Consider the following 17,559-nt stretch of genomic DNA (forward strand, 5'->3'; position numbering starts at 1 on the left):
CATTAGTTCAGGTGTCGATGCAACCCAATCCTGAAGTAACATTTTGCACTTCGAGGGAGAGAATCGCATTCCGAACATGCCTGCATTGTTGCTTATAGTGGTCAGAAGACTCTGCATGTTGTCAGCGTCTTCACCGAGTAAAACTATGTCGTCGGCGTATTCTAAGTCGACAAGTGAGTCTCCTGGTAAAAGTTCAACTCCTGGAGGTTTAGCTGATGAAAGTGCTATCTCTAAAAGTAAGTCAATGACAAAGTTAAACAAGAATGGGGAGAGTGGACAGCCCTGACGAACGCCACTTGTGGTAATCAGTTCTGATGACAGTTCGCCATAGGCTCTAACTCGACCAGTTGTTCTCGAGTAGAGAGCCTTTATGAGGTTAATGTACTTCTTTGGTACTCCTTTCAGTGACAAACATTGCCATAGAACCTCACGATCAACAGAGTCAAATGCCGCCTTAAGGTCAAGAAATACTACTATTGTGGGACGTCTGAATTTGTGTCTATGTTCTAGGACCTGACGTAGGGTGAATATCTGGTCTATGCAACCACGTCCAGGTCGAAAACCAGCTTGGTTTTCTCTAGTCTGCTCTTCACGAGCTTTGGTTAGGCGACCTAGTATTATTGAAGCTAATATTTTAGACACTATATTAGTCAAACTGATCCCTCTGTGATTGTCACAAGAGGACTTTTGTCCTTTCTTATAAACTGGCACAATCAGTGATTGGGACCAGTCAGATGGAATTACGTCCAGTTCCCAGATTCTACCTAAGACCTCAGTCAATCTCACTGCTAGTACTGGACCACCATCCTTAAAAATCTCAGGGGTCAACCTGTCAGGGCCTGCTGCTCTCCCTCGCTTCAGATTTCCTATAGCTTTTTCAACCTCACAGAGGGTTGGAGGACTTACATCAATTTGCCATTCAGGACGACTGGGGATCGTGGGTAATTGAAGTGTGGCTGAAGGCCAGTTGAACTGATCCCTAAAGTGTTCTGCCCATCGATCCAACCTCCTGGATTGAGAATGAATTATATGCCCATCTTTATCTGAGATGGTTTCACTGATATTCGGGTTCCTAATACCGGTTTCTTTAACGAGTCTGAATAGCTGCCTACTGTTACCTATTGCCGCTGCCTTTTCCATCTCTCTTGCTTTCGCTACCCACCACTGTTCACGATCATTACGTAGACTTCTTATAAGCCTGCGCTTAAGTTGACTCCGCTCTTCGTTATGCTCAGAGCCAGGTGGGATGAGTTTACGAGCATCTATCAGTGCGGTAGATGCTGCCGAGATCCATTGTTTCTCCCTAACGTTATGGTTTACCTTATTAGCGGATATCACTGCTGATTCCACAGCTTTTCGGATGTCATTCCACGCTGCCTCGGGGTGGACACAACTTACATGGCTGCCTAACTGTTTTTCTAGTTGTTCCTGAAATATATTCTTAGCTTGCCTACCATTAAGTAGAACCCTTAGAGGCTTCCCTGCAGTGTCTTTCCTACGTCCAGTAAGACGCAGACAAATACGTGCTCGCACTAGAGCATGATCTGAATCTAAGCATGTGCCCCAGAATGAGCGACAGTCTTCTATCGAGCCCCTCCATCGGTGGCTGATAGCGATGTGATCTAATTGGGTCCAACGTTGGGACGAATTCGGGGGTCGCCATGTCAAAAGATGTTTTTCCTTATGCTTAAAGTTAGTATTTGCAAGAAATAGGCGGTTATCTGAGCATAGCTGCAACAGACGGTCGCCATTATCTGTTCTTTTCGCCATGACACCATAAGATCCACCCAGGTGTCCTTCCCTTTCACTTAGTTTACCTACTTGAGCATTAAAGTCACCTGCTACTATTACTACATCAGAACGCCTAGCTTCTCGGAGAAGGTCAGAAAGTTTCCTGTAGAACTCATCTTTTATATCGTCTGAGCTGCAGTCAGTGGGAGAGTAGGCAGAGACGACGAAGAGGCAACGACGAATTTCCCTATCTTTCCGAGTCCTTACTGATCCGTTTAGTCGAACAGCGCATAGACGACTGTCTACTGGGATCCAGTCTAAAAGAGCTAGTTCTGCCCTAGGACTTAATGCTATACCTACTCCAGCGAGGCCACGGGAAGCAGCGTCAGGGCTTCCAGATACACGGAGCGTGTATCGAGATGAAACTTTATTTTGATTAGGTGCGGTCAAATGAATGACACTACTCGGATCTTGTATGCGCGTTTCGGAGACGCAGCACACATCGATGGTGTAAGATTCTAGAGTTCTAGCTAAGGAAGCCTGTTGTCCTATTTGGCACAATGTTCGGACATTAAAAGTTCCTATATGTAGTTTAGAGCGTGGTTTCAAGAGACCAGGAATAACGTTCTGTGTACTCGAATCGTTTGCCCTAGCGGTGCGACGCGATAAAAGGACGTGGGAAGGGTTAGTCGAGGAGATAACAGAGTTATTAGGTGTAGGAAGGATTTGAAAGCGACCAACTTGGTCTTGTGTGCAGTTAAGGGTATGAGGGCTAGTATCACTTCCCGGCTGCCCACACCGTGGTCTTTTCTTGCATTTCTAATTACTCGAGTGGCTTAAGTCAGTAATTTGGTCTCGTGAGCAATCATCACTCAGTCATATTATATCATTGCGTTCATCTATCGGTTAGCATTCTATTCATCAATTTTAACAATTAAAATTTCATCTACTCAAATTACAGAAATTCTCCTTCATAACAGAGCTTGACAGAGCAATATTGTTCGCTTCTATATGTTGTTCTAAATAGAAATTAAATTATAACAACGTTACATATATTCACCAACTGAGTCATTTAACTTGTTTTCTACTGCATAATTTATTTTATAACTTACGAACGGTATGATGATAAAATTCTAACCGGATGCACAGTAGAGTTTGAACTGATAATTCAACATGAGTGTGAATAAATTTGGCACACAATAAGACAAGTATATTAAAGTATTTTTCGCATATCACTAATTGTTTTTCATCAGAATGGGGATTTGTGGAGAACGTATTAATGTTAATAGTTGAATTCATGAGTCGATCTAAGCTAGAACACTATTGAAAACCTGGAAACATTAAACGACCGTTTTGTCCTAGTATGGGACTCCTCCTTAGCAGTGCGCATCCACGATCCCGCTCGCGAGATTCAAACCCGAGACCTCCGGCCTCGCGCGTGAACGCTTAGCCTCTAGACCACTGACCCGACATTCAAAGGTGTTAATGTCTCACTTTAGACGATAGGTGAAGGGCTGATCAAGATCATGGATCGATTGAAGCTAGACATTAACACCGTTGGATGCAGGATCAGTGGTCTAGAGGTTAAACATTCGCGGGCGAAACCGAAGGTCCTGGGTCCAAGTCCCGCATATGGGATCGCGGATGCGCACTGATGAAGAGTCCCACACTAGGACGAAGCGGCCATCCAGTGCTTCCAGGTTTTCAATAGTGTCCTAGCTAAGATCGACTGATGAATTCAATCATTAAAATTATACTTTAATAAAAAACAAACTGGGATGATAAAAAGCTAAACCTTTTAAAACCCAGTCGATAACAAAGCTTTAATTATATTTAAAGAACAAAGAAAATCGAGAAATCAACATACCCGCCTATATATGCTACTCGATGTCCTGACACTTCACCGTATACATCAGCAATCATATCAGAATTTAAATCGCATACTAATGGTTGAGAAGTAAAAGTATCCAAAAATTTTGGTGAATCTGAACATTTATTAGAAATTAAAAGAAAGAAAATATAACAACATTAAAAGTAATGTCTATATTTAACAGTTTAAAGTAAACTATTTGAAGAAAGAAAAAGAATGTAGTTATAAATTCCCTTCAACCACGAGAATAAGTAAAATCTCTCACGTACTTGGTTCAACAATGATAAGCTCACATTGTTTTGGTGAAATATCTAATCTACTTAGAAAAAGCGATAACATGATAAGACAAAATTAAGTTAAAGAAATAGCTATTGTTCAAATACCTAGATGTAGCTCACCTATCAGACCTAAATATCTAATTCTGGCATTGCTCCATGCGCTGTTCCATCGAAACCGAGGAATGCTTAGAAAATATCAAAGTTCAAACACTAGTAACCCATATATTCCCTCTTCTTTCAAAAGTCATGTTTAAAATCTGTAAATATGAGCAGTTGGACTGAACTATCAATGCAAACCTCCACAAACACGATTTGTTGTCTATTGATTTAACTTGTATTTTCTTGAGTCGCTATAAAGCTGATTTGTGTAAGAATTAGAAATCATAAAAATATATGATCTCATAACACAAAATAGATATCACTGTTGACCTACCGAATTTCCCACGATTTTCACCACTTAAGCCATAAGCTACATAGACATCAAATGGTCCTCCGTCTGAACTACCGGTGACTAATAAAAGATCAATCCGAGAATCTCCATTAAAATCAGAAGTAGCAACACCACGGACAGGTTTAGGCAAAACATTACCAATTATTTCAACAGGTGGAGAAAATTTCACACTAGATAGTATTGATGAAGTGGATTGAAAACCTTTATTATCAGATTGTAGAACAGCAAATAATTTTGAACCATCACCATTGGCAAATATAATATCCATTCGACGATCAGCATTTAAATCAGTGAATGCTGCCAACTGAAAATCTGGCCAAGCATTTAATTGTTGATAAAAATCAGATGGATTGTTATTTAAAATAATATTTTTATCCGAATTCACCAAAGAGAATAACAATAGTAAATATAATTCGGCCAGCATGATAAATGATGGGATACGGATTAATTTTATTGCCGTATGAAGCAAAATGTTAAAGTTCACTGGATGATTAGACAAATCTAGGGAAGTAAATAAACAATAAATTACTTTTAAGGATAATAGCAATGAATTTGTGTCAAAAGATGTGTAAACTAGTAATTGTCCTGAATGCCAAAATTTTAAGGGTATTGTAATCCCTTGATTTTTCTAAATTTGCGATATTTCCATATTTACCATACATAATCATATGAATAGATAGAGGGATATCTGTCTTGTTAATTAACTGGGGGATATTCAACCAAGGGATTGAATTCAATAAGCTTACGAAATTCGCTCGATTTACTCCTGCATCATGAAGACAATCATGCACTTCACACTAATAGAATCAACTCTAGGGGACATCAGTTTTGAATGTAACAGTATATTACATTCATTTAATAGGCAGAACAAACTAGTAAATTAATTGAAACAGTGTGTCTTTTATCATATCAGAACAAATATTCGTTCCATAAATTTATTTATCAAAAAGAAACAAAACAATCATAATAAAAATAAATAATGAAATTATTATCATCATAAAGTTTCCTAAGGAGAAAAACAAACAGATTCCTTTTTCCCCTTACAATTCACCAACAATAGCATATAAACATAGAATATTCATAATAATAAAAAACATAAAACAAGATGAAAAAGAAGGGAAGAAAGATTTCTGAAATAAAAGAGGTGGACATACTTCATACATCAGCTTTTGTTGAACACATTCTCAAGAAATAATAACAAGTTGAATAAAGTATTGACAAAATAACTTGAAAAATAATCAATTCTATTACGTAACTATGACCAGTGATAATTAGGTCTTTTTACATTTTTTTTCTAGTCTTTTAAACTTTTATTTAATAAATAACTAATGACAATGACGATAAAACTAAGAGAAAGAATAGTTCTTTGATGTTGTGTAACTAATCCCCATAATATATGTTTATTTGTAGATTTTGAAAATGGTTGACGTATTACTGGTGATCGGTTTAGTAATTTTTGTTCACGATATTTTAGAATACGTTTATTGCCTAATTCAATCAATTTGTCTGGTTCTAAATCAATGTAGATTTTTAAAGCTTCACGGATAAGCTCCTCAACAGGATGTAGTTTAGGTAGACGTGCAAGTGTTTGATACAAAAGAGCGAAATCCAACGGTGTTGATTCCACTTCTTTGGCACTGATAGTAATAATCTATGAAAAGGGGGATAATTTTAATTTTTTTTTATCAACAATAGTACATTAGTTATTAAAGAGTAAAAAGATAATCATAGAAAGTGTATAAAACAAAAAAAGTAAACAACATACAATCATTTAGTATTCTTGGTATGTGTCCAGTAGTAGAATACAGGAGGTACGTTCAATCGCATTTTGGATCCATTAGCTGGATGTACTTGGACTTCAGTATTGATGTGACATAACGGATAAATAAAAATCTTTCCTCTCGTTTCACGGTATACTACGATAAGACTGGTGACTGAGTTTATACTAGCACTGGATTGGATATTCGATTTACACGTTATATACAGACTAGATCACGTTATACCCGATACCCGAATCACGACCGAAAATAGAGAACCAAATTACGTCTAGGCAATACTTTATTCCGCACAATTACAAGGAATCACTCTCCGTATAAGAATTTTTTGTATCAGTATTAACTTCGGACACTGCTAGTCATAACAGTGAATATCGATGAATTCCAAACTCATGAGTTTGTGTACATCAACCTTATCGATCACCAGCCCAATGTAACTGATCTATCCTCTCAGGTGAAAATATTTAACACTATTATACAATTTACATGGATCTCACCGAACCACACCACAGAGAACCACATAGATCATATTTGTATCAACAAAAAATTCAGAAGGACAATGGAAGATGTGAGAACCAGGAGAGGAGCTGACATAGCTTCAGATCACCATCTGGTGGTGGCCAAGATGAGACTGAAGCTAAAGAAACACTGGACAACTGGACAAACAGCATTACAAAGGTTCAATACAGTCTTCCTTAGAGATACTAACAAACTCAACGAATTCAAGATAACTCTCAGCAACAGGTTCCAAGCTCTACAGGATCCACTGAAAGAACAAGAAACTACTATGGAGGACAACTGGAAAGGGATCAAAGAAACATTAACTTCAACATGTCAGGAGGTTCTGAGCTGCAAGAAGTATCATCATAAGGGACGGATCTCTATGGGAACCCTGGATAAGATTGAAGAAAGGAAGAACAAGAAGACAGCGACTAACAACAGCCGAACACGAGCACAGAAAGTCAAGGCACAAGCAGAGTACGCAGAAGCAAACAAGAAAGTGAAGAAGAGCATTAAAGCCGATAAGCAGAAATACATGGGAGAACTGGCAACGACCATGGAAAAAGCTAAAAGAGAAGGAAATATGAAACAACCATATGATACAACGAAGAAACTAGTAGGGAGATATAGTAAACCAGAGAGACCAGTCAAGGACAAGGAAGTAAAGATAATCACGGAGATTCAAGAACAAAGGAGATGGGTAGAATACTTCGAGCAACTGTTGAATAGACTAGCCCCATTGAATCCACCGGACATGGAATCAGCACACACAGACCCACCCATAGATGTCACTTCACCAACGATGGAAGAAATCAAGATGGCCATCAGACAAATGAAGAATGGGAAAGCAGCAGGAACTGACAATATACCAGCTGAAGCACTGAAGTCAGATATTGAAGTAACTGCAAACATGCTTCACTTTCTATTCAAGAGGATTTGGAAGGAAGAACAAGTGCCATTGACAGATTGGGAAGAAGGACACCTCATCAAGATACCAAAGAAAGGAGATCTGAGCAAATGTGAGAATTACAGAGGCATTACACTGTTGTCAGTACCACGAAAAGTCTTCAACAGAGTGTTGCTCAACCGGATGAAAGACGCAGTAGACGCCCGACTTCGAGATCAACAGGCTGGATTCCGTAAGGATCGGTCGTGCACAGACCAAATTGAGGCACTACGGGTCATCGTGGAACAATCAGTTTAGTGGAACTCGTCACTATACATCAACTTCATTGACTATAAGGAGGCGTTTGACAGTGTGGACAGGAGAACATTATGAAAACTTCTTCGACGCCATGGAGTTCCTTAGAAGACTGTCAACACGATCCAGAATTTATGCGACGGAATACAGTGCAAGGTTGTGCATGGAGGACAGTTGACAGATGTATTTCCAGTAGGGACCGAAGTCAGACAAAGCTATCTACTCTCCCCTCCCTCTTTCTTATGGTGATTGACTGGATTATGAAGACCCCGAAATCTGACGGGAAGCACAGAATACAATGGACATCTCAGAATTAATTAGACAATTTGGACTTCACAGATGACCCAGCCCTCCTATCCCACACACACGAACAAATACAGACGAAGACAACATATGTAGCAGTAGCCTCTGAATCAATAGGCCTCAACATACACAAAGGAAAAAGCAAAATCCTCAAATACAACATGGAGAACACCAACCCAGTCACACTTTATGGAGAAACTCTGGAAGATGTGGAAACATTCACGTACCTGGGAAGCATCATTGATAAAAAAATGAGGATCTGATGCAGATGTAAAGGCAAGGATTGGCAAAGCAAGGACCGCATCCCTACAATTGAAGAATATATGGAACTCAAAACAACTGTCAACCAATATCAAAGTCCCAATCTTCAATACGAACGCCAAGATATTCCTACTGTACGGAGTTGAAACGTGGAGAACTACTACAACCATCGTCAAGAAGGTGCCAGTACTTATAAACAGTTGTCTACGCAAAATACTCAACATTCACTGGCCTGATACCATAAGCAACAGACTTCTGTGGGAGAGGACAAACCAGCTTCCAGTTGAGGAAGAAATTAGGAAACAACGTTTGAGGTGGATCGGACATACATTTAGGAAATCACCAAACTGCATTACGAGGCAAGCCCTAACTTGGAATCCTGAAGGGAAGCGGAAAAGAGGAAGGCCAGAGAACACATTGCGCCGGGAAATAGAAGCAGATATGAAAAGAATGAATAACAACTGGAAAGAACTGGAAAGGATTTCCCAAGACAGGGTTGAGTGGAGAATGCTGGTGGGCGGCCTATGCTCCTCTATGAGGGGTAACAGGAGTAATTAAGTAAACAATAACGATAAATTTGAAAACTAAGCCTAAGTAACTCTAAAGGTCATTAATCATAGTCATTACCATAAGCAAAAACACTATCAATCCATAATTGATTTTGATTAAAGGTGTTAGCGGAATAAACATTGGCGGCCTGTTTAAACATCTGGGCTACCTGTTCCTGTCATCTAGACATTTCAACAAGTTATCTAATTTCGTTTGTTTTAATACATCACTATGCCTATTAATCGCACAACCTATCCAGGTGCGTTTCTGAAAAGTGTAAGACCTTTCGCTGTAAAGGTTACAGAAAGCCTAATCAGAGATATAGTGGTTGCTGGCAATATGCAGAGAGAAGAATGTACATTATCCAGATGTCGATTGACTGGGCTGCTAACGTCTAACTGGCGATCACTCAATATTTATTGTCAGGAAGGACGAAGAAGTAAGAAACGCAAACTTGTTGAAGTACTTTGTGCTGAGAATTCTATATTGTACCAAAAATATAATATTGGATAAAGCTAATAATAACAATAATAACAAGAATAAGAATAAATAAAGATTGGATTAAACACGTTCCGTGAAGGATTATGTTGGGGCACGCTGATTGGTTATTTCTTAACCAATCAGTGCTAGTGGATACTTGGAAAAGACTAGAATCTTTTAGTGTGAAAAGTATAAATATACTAACGTTTTTCTTATTGTACTTCTTACTTCCATCTACCCTCGTTATTTGGAATATAATTTCTTCCTGTTCGACCGTGTTCTGATTTGGGGACTTGTCGAGTGAATTGGTGTCCAAGATTACTAAACAATAGGAATAGCTGGGTCGTAATAAGAGATATTATAACAAAAGGTCATAAGGTAGTATGAGGTAACTGTCCAGAATAGAAACCATAAAGAAAATTCTGGAAAAAGATGAATCAACTTTATATTATTCACCCTTTTAATATCCTATTACATTAAATTAGTGAAATCTTTTACGAAATCCCATTTTTTTCAAAATAATACAAACTCACAGCAACTGAAACATAAACCAACATGATGGGATCTGTTGCTAAAAATAAATCGAACAGGCGTCTAACATCATCCATATTAGGTAGAACATGCGCAAACCAAGTGATAATCCAAGCAATAGCGAAATCTGGGCCTAAATCAACAGATTCTATACTATTCAGTACAGAAGTTGAAACATGTTCTAACAAAGCGAATATCAATTGCATGTATTCTAGAGTTACATCCATAGATTTCTGCATGAATAAACTATGAAGAATGTGAATTTAAAACAAAAATTATTTAATAGCTATCTTAAAAAAGAAACTCATAAGATATTTAGACAAATATATGACATTTAGTTGACTTATAATCCTAGCTATTTAAGGCTATTCTGCAAGTTTATTTTGACAAACGTTACTCATATATTAGAAAAATTTTTACATAAAACTATAATATATCTGCTTAATTAATCAACAATGAATTAATCAATTTGATTTAGTTATGGTTAGCGAGTTGCCAGTTATAAGCTTTGTACATTTTCAAAGTTTAAATTAACCAAATCGTTAGTTAATATTGCTATGTATCATCCTCATGATTTGACCATACTATTTCTAAGTTCTGTAAGCCTATTCAAAAAGTATCAATAGTATTCAAATGAATTTCTCATTGACTCTAGGTTAATGAACACCTTTTACTCATGGCTAACACTTTGACCTCAAAAGTCTTTATAGAGGTCAAGAGATAAATCAATCTGTGTCTATAAAGTATAATGATAGAGCTGACCAACCAGAGACATTTCAGTTTCACACTAATGTCCTACATCTGTACATAAAAGTGCTTCAAATAATCTGGGTTCCAAATTCTGAAAGAGGTTAAAACATTTTATTCTTATAAGACTTATGATTGATGGACAGTAATGCTTTGTAGACATCATGAATTAATTCAACATCACTTGAAAAATAAAAAGCCCGAGTGAATATTTTCATGTGTTTAACAATACAACTGCTTTATTCCCACCTGTATCCCTTGGGTGTTTCCAGGAATTGATGTTTGGTACGGCGTGGTCTCCAGTCATTAGGTTAACATATATGTAATTATAAGACTCAATCTAAAGGCTAATAACCTTCACGAATTACTTTGGCAATTTATTTAAACCTATGTAAATGGTTCCCCACCATTACCACTATCAACCACACCCCTATTTTATTCAGCAAATAAATGTCAGGTATCTAAATAGCACGAAAAAATCTACGTTTCCTTAAAGTATGTATACCATAAGACCTGATAACCATATAATTAGTTATTGATATATTGTAGTATGGAAATAAGAGGATGATATAAGCCGTTTAAAAAATTAATGTAATATCTTTGTACTTTAAATACTTAACGTTATTAGGAATTATTAATCCGCATATGTATAATGTTATGATATTCCAATGTCCTACTCTGAATAACTTTAGTTCACTATTCAAATTTCGCTTCTCAGTGTTCATATGAAGTATGATAAATCGCTACCTGTTACGTATTTATTTATGATATCAAATCTGAAACACCGTCATCCTGTATCAAAACTTGTCCAGACGTCGCAACAATACAAAACATTTAGTTATTGAGGAAGAATGGAAAATGTTTGCAATAATTTTCTGTATGAATATTTACCTGAAATGAGTAGGGATCAATTTATTTAGCAACATTCGAGATTCTTTTTCACCCAAAACCGAAAAGAACACATAACAAATATCATGGAAACCCTTGAAAATAAAGACGATAATCAGAGATGAAAAATGGCAATTAAATGAATAAATTCTATTATAACATTAAAACGAAGTGAATAATCAAAAAAGCGTTCAAACATAATTAAAGTGAAAAACATGTTGAATGAGAAACATTTGATCGAAATTTGTCAACAACAGTCATTATAAAAATCATGAAGTAATATTGTCGTGTGGTCTACTTATATCTACTTATCTCCTGCTTCAGTCTGGGAACCTGGGCAGTATCACAGCCCTCACACAAATCAAATGAGATTTGTGAGGCGCATATTTATCTGGTGCTTTCTTGTACCAATATTTATGTGTTTAAATAATAGTAAATAATAACTACTTATATCTATATAAGTAGTATATGGCGATGGTCAGACATAGAATGTATTTTGGCAGAAGACCGATAAGGAAAGAACTGAAATGAAGCGCAATCGGTAGGAAAATGCATGAACAATGAAATTAGAGAAGATGAACTGATATTAACAGAAGGAACAGTGAAGATTGAGACAATTGGTTGCTAATTTGCAAATTAACTGTTTGCTGCATGGTTATCAGAATTTAGTGAGATAGTCTGTAATTTGTGCTTAATTACATTTGATTGTCCCCAACAGTGTTCTGTTCACTACAATATCATACATAGGTAATTTTATGAGAAGGATAAATCATTTCCAGAACTTACAACATACTTTGAAAATAATCTGTTACATTCAACGATTTTTTATTGTGGTTCTATTTTGTTACTGATAAAACATTTAGTACGGTTGGAAATTTATAGTTACAATTGAGTCATAACATATGCCTTCTCCGTGTATTCCTATTTATCGTAAAATAATATCTTGGAAGAATTAACTTCATCGATTCAATACTAGTATGCTAGTGGTAATAATAAATTTGATATTATTAATAGGAACAGTATAAATTTTCACCACTCGCTGTCCAAAATGCCAGTTTGGAAATCTTACCGAAGGCTGTAAAACTCTCCACTCTGAAACTGTGTGTTAGCTTTCAACTTTTGGTCAGTAGAGTTGATTATACAGTTGTTTCCAAGATTTAATTATCATAAAACCATTTCTATGACTAAACTTTTATCCGAAATGACTGATTATCACTATCAAATCACTTCTAATAAATAAATTTACTAATTTCATTGTAATCATCATTACTGTTATGACAGTTGTACAGCTATATTTTATTGTACTTCTAATTGTATGGCCCAGAACAGACAAACTATTATGGATCAAAGAGACAGTTCAGAAGGAGTGAAATCAATCTTTTGCTACAATTACTTGCATATTACAAAAAAACTCAAAGTACCAAGTTCAACAGAGAAAATAACCACAAATTGCTGAAATATGATGGACATGTTGTAGGGACAAATGAGATATCCCAACGATACTAAAGCAATAATTACAACAAGTTAGATTTTAAGTTGAGGATTTGAAATATATATGATGAGACACTGATGAAAACCTCATTCTTTTTTATGGCAAAAATCAGGAAATGTAGTGCATATTGACAGTATATAATCCTAATTATGAGGTGGTTAGAAAGCAATAAGTAAAATACATGTAATTAATTTAATGACCAATAATATTTTTGGATTGTAACTGAAGAGGAAAATAAATAAGAAAACTATTTAATGGGTCGTGTGTTAAAAACAAATTGTGATACACTTAATATTTGATACTGTCAACTACAGTTAAAGGAACATATATTCTTAAAGATGATATTTAATGAAAAATTAGTGTAAAAACTGGTAACCAATTAGATGTAGCAGCCTTAAATTGAAGCAGCAAAGACCAATATGCATAGATATATTTACATGTACCTGATAATAATGTAAGGAAGGATTATCCACTAATACAGATATCACTAGACGAGTAACAATTCGTTGTATGCTTTCGATTTCTTCAGGATTTAAGTTCTTAGGCATTAAACTTGTCATACGACATGTGTCCAATTCAACTTGACGATAGCTTGGATGGTGCTTTACCATTTCAGGATCTAACTTTGAAAATTAAAAAAGATGGAACAAAAGTCATACTTATAAATCTGTTCTACATATAAGGTGCATGTACTTGAACTAAATGATTGTAAAAGTATGACAAAATGGATTATTATAATGCTAAAGTTGATATAATGGAAGAAACTTGTAAATCTTTCTCAGCATCGTAAGCGTCTATGGATACACTGATTCCCACCATTGAAAAAATAATAAAAAAGTAATGGTCTACAGTAAACAACCAAGAAGCATGAGCAGTAAACAAGGATAATGAATATTTACTTTGACAACCAAATATAAATTAATCTGCTAGTTTTAAACTACAAATACTACCAGATTAACCAATTTAGATACATGGAAATAAAGCAGAGCCTATCAACTTTTAACTAATTATTGTGGGGACTTCAAATTCATGAGATAAATATATCAACAGTACTTTCTCAAATTTGGAAATATTCACTTAGAAAAACCAAACATATATAAAGGTATTTTACTGGTTAAGTATCATAAAAAACTGGAGCTGCAACCCATCGGTTTAAGTTTTTGAAATTTAACCGGTTGCTGACAGATTCCAGTTCTAATACCTTACTGAGGGATGGAGGCATATAACTAACATGAAAAGATGTCCTTACAAGTAACTACCCAAATATACTTCTCAAGTTCCTGAACGAGACGAGAGTGGAAAAACTGTAGTCCACCAAAAAAGAAAAAGGAACTTCATCTAATGACTTAAGTTTCACTTGTTGTGGTGACGTACATCATAACAATGGGAATGACACTCTGATCCTTGAACTAACTAGACCTTAATTCAATGAAATAATGTCCCATTAGTTTTGAATGAAGCGACTTTCATAAATATTTTTAAAACGCATGATGTATTCCGCCTGAAATTCCCCGATGAGCATGTCTAATATCAGCTGCGTTTCAAATAAAGGTTTTCGCCACACCCCACCATTTCTAAAGAGCGAGAAACTGACCTATAAAGAGTAAGTGAAATTTCGCCTATGTCGTGGATGTATTGATCGTTTTTCCAGCACTAGTCGGGTGCCCAAGCATAATCACACACATTGGAGGTCAATAATTGTGTTTCACGACACAACGGATAACTTCAAATCACAGTGCGTGGTTGTGTACCCGGATTGTCTACTAAAGGTAGCTATGGTAGATAAATGTATTAACATTGCGAGGTACTTTTACGAAAAACACATCATGTGAGACGAATGTAGACAATTACTTCCCTCCATTGTTGCAAACGAACATTTGTGAAGTAGCCTGAAGATATTTCAAATCATCGAATCTCAAAGTACAATTATAAGGCCTGGTGTGTAGCGATGAATAAATCCTGCAAATCCTTGACATTCATGCTGACCTCATTAGTTTTATTAGACATACTCTAGCTGAAGGCGCTCGAGCACGCATCCGCACCAGATCACGAGTAGGTACGTCGTGCTACGTATCCTTTGCAATTACTGACCAACTTAGACCAAACGCTTTTCGACATATCGATGGTTTTCCAAATATATATTCGAACCCCTTCATTTCTGACTTTGATTATAAAGGCATAACATGTAAAGGCGCTGTCAAACTCCGAATACCTGTGACGTATTTAAGCGTGTGTACAACCACTAAGCCTAGGACACAATAAGTCAAGAAGTTCCTGGTTCTGAGTAGTTATAAATCTTGATGATGATACAAATTAATAATCTCCATATACCGAGCCAGAAAGGTTAACGCCATTATTCCCCATCGTTTGTCCCGGTTTCTTCACAATATTGTCATGTCGTTTCCTACAAGAGATATTCTGATCTGTTGTTCTAGCAAGTATCTCTTGAGTCATAAACAGGAAAGGAAAATAAGCTTCGAATTTTGAAACGGACAAATGATTCCAACAAAATCATTCTAACTGATTTCTTATTCCTTAACAATAGCTTAGTACGAGGGAATTTCAGAACAAGTACGATTTACTATCCGGTGAATATCAATGACTCAGAATATAAGTGACAATCTGATACGATGTGCGGACACTAAAGATAATAGTCTAGTCTCAATCGATTGGTGAATGAATGAATTACAAATCAATTTCATCTAATCGCTTATAACATTCTTTTATGTTTATTTATCATTCATATTCTGTAATACAAGCATGTCATTTCACTACATGAAAAACTATTCACCTGGCTAGTGGTTTTGTCTTTAATTTCTAATCACTCAAGTGGCTTAAGTTAATAATATGGTCTCGTGAACAGCCATCACTCGGTGACATTATATCATTGCGTTCATCTATCCATTAGCATTCTGTCCACTGATTTTAACAACCAAAAAGTTTTCATCTGGTCAGAAAATTTCCCTCCACAAAATATTCACACGTCAGAGTAAAGGTAGTGGCGGAGTAAAGATTTCTGTTAAGGAAACTACATATGTTGATGTTTTATCCCTCCTGTATTCATCAAATTTAGTACCATTGTCCTAGGTTCCTGTGTTTAATAAAAACCTGTACTCGTATATGAGGAGAAATTGGGCTCACTACATACGGTCTCCTTAGCTACAGGCCACTTTTATGGAAATTAGGGCTACCAGAAGACTGACATTTGTCTCTGAACGCGATAAGATAATTGTGATAGACTTCATTGCTAAAGTATAGTCCTTTTAACGTTTCAAGGCTCGTATGTTGTAATATGGTCTGGACCATTTTTCTTGAGTAAGAGGTACTAAGCAGCAAGTTACCACTAACACAGACAATGGTTATAGATGAAACCCCACCGAAGTTGATGACAAAACTTCCAAGAGTTAAATCTCAGGAAATCCGAGGAAGTTCTGATCTGCCAAACGCTGACTGGCACAGAGACTATGATGTATTACAAAATACTAGACCACATGCTAACCACAATGTTAAATATACTTTACTTTTCATTAAAATAAGGGTTAATAGGTAGTCACCTACGATTCGAGGCAAAAAGTGAACAAGTTTAAAGGTTCAAAGAAAGAAATCCAAACGAAAACTGTTAATATTTCAAAACATACATGACATGATATGGTTTACACACTGAGTATTGACTTTACCTATATCTGGTAGTTCGCGATTTCCTCTCACTAAGATTGGCCATACAATTTTTCTAACATCATCATCTACTAACCCATATCGACTGATTGAAAAGTGCCGCAGTTTCTTGTCATCTGCCTTTTTATTTACGCATTCAAGAATATCCTCTTTTTTGAAGAAGCCTTCGGAGCGCATGATACAATTACGGCGCCTCTTACGCTCTCAAGACCTAACCCTTCCAACCTCTAGTTCCAAAAATCAGGTTTCTTATGTTTTATGCTTATGTGGTAACTGATCGTTTTTGGTTACTTTGGTTATTAAATGGAAGATCCCTCCATGTACATAATGGGTCTTTGTCTTACTTTTCGTTTGTTCTTTCTCAGATACTTTCACTCATGTTCTTCATGCTCTCCCCTTGGAAAACAGTGTACCAACAGGCTGAACGCAAACCTACCAGAGGTCGAACATGTCTTATCTTCAGTTAGAAGAATTACAGATCGGTTAACTTCAGATAAATTTTGATGCCAGCCGAATTGAAAATACAGTGAAAAGATGCCACAAGTATTCAGAGTTTTACAACGCTTCAACCGGTAACAACTTCTATAATCGAAACGTGCCAACCTAGTGAGATCAGAAGTCAGAAGCGAAGGGGCTCAAAGACATATTTGATAGAATATCGATACAGTGAGAAGTGACTAGTGTAAGCTGGCTAGCGGTTGCAGTAGTGAAGCACGGCGTACTTGCAGTGACCTACTTTGATAACGAGAACGCGATTGGTATAATGGAAACAATTATTATTATAACCAAATGTGCCAGTGATTGTTTTACTGTACTAGTTTGTTTA

The 17,559-nt window shown here is 36.4% G+C and overlaps 2 protein-coding genes across 2 annotated transcripts in view; both read right to left on the reverse strand.

The window, feature by feature from the left end:
- Positions 1-4,754, reverse strand: part of Smp_194920 (T-cell immunomodulatory protein) — a gene marked incomplete at its 5' end in the record, with an annotated part of 24,682 nt that extends 19,928 nt beyond the window's left edge. Inside the window, 2 exons of the mRNA XM_018789930.1 lie at positions 3,599-3,716; positions 4,313-4,754. Coding sequence (XP_018655324.1) covers positions 3,599-3,716; positions 4,313-4,754 — 560 coding nt within the window. The remainder of the gene's footprint in view (positions 1-3,598; positions 3,717-4,312) is intronic.
- An 870-nt stretch (positions 4,755-5,624) lies between these two features.
- Positions 5,625-16,910, reverse strand: Smp_194930 (TBC1 domain family; the record flags this gene model as incomplete). The annotated part of the gene is made up of 5 exons (XM_018789932.1): positions 5,625-5,981; positions 9,934-10,177; positions 11,570-11,661; positions 13,502-13,677; positions 16,736-16,910. The coding sequence occupies 5 exons, from the start codon at positions 16,908-16,910 to the stop codon at positions 5,625-5,627; spliced, it is 1,044 nt and encodes a 347-aa protein (XP_018655325.1).
- Between the last annotated feature and the right edge of the window lie 649 nt (positions 16,911-17,559).

This window comes from Schistosoma mansoni, chromosome W (assembly GCF_000237925.1).
Source record: "Schistosoma mansoni strain Puerto Rico chromosome W, complete genome".
Taxonomy (NCBI): domain Eukaryota; kingdom Metazoa; phylum Platyhelminthes; class Trematoda; order Strigeidida; family Schistosomatidae; genus Schistosoma; species Schistosoma mansoni.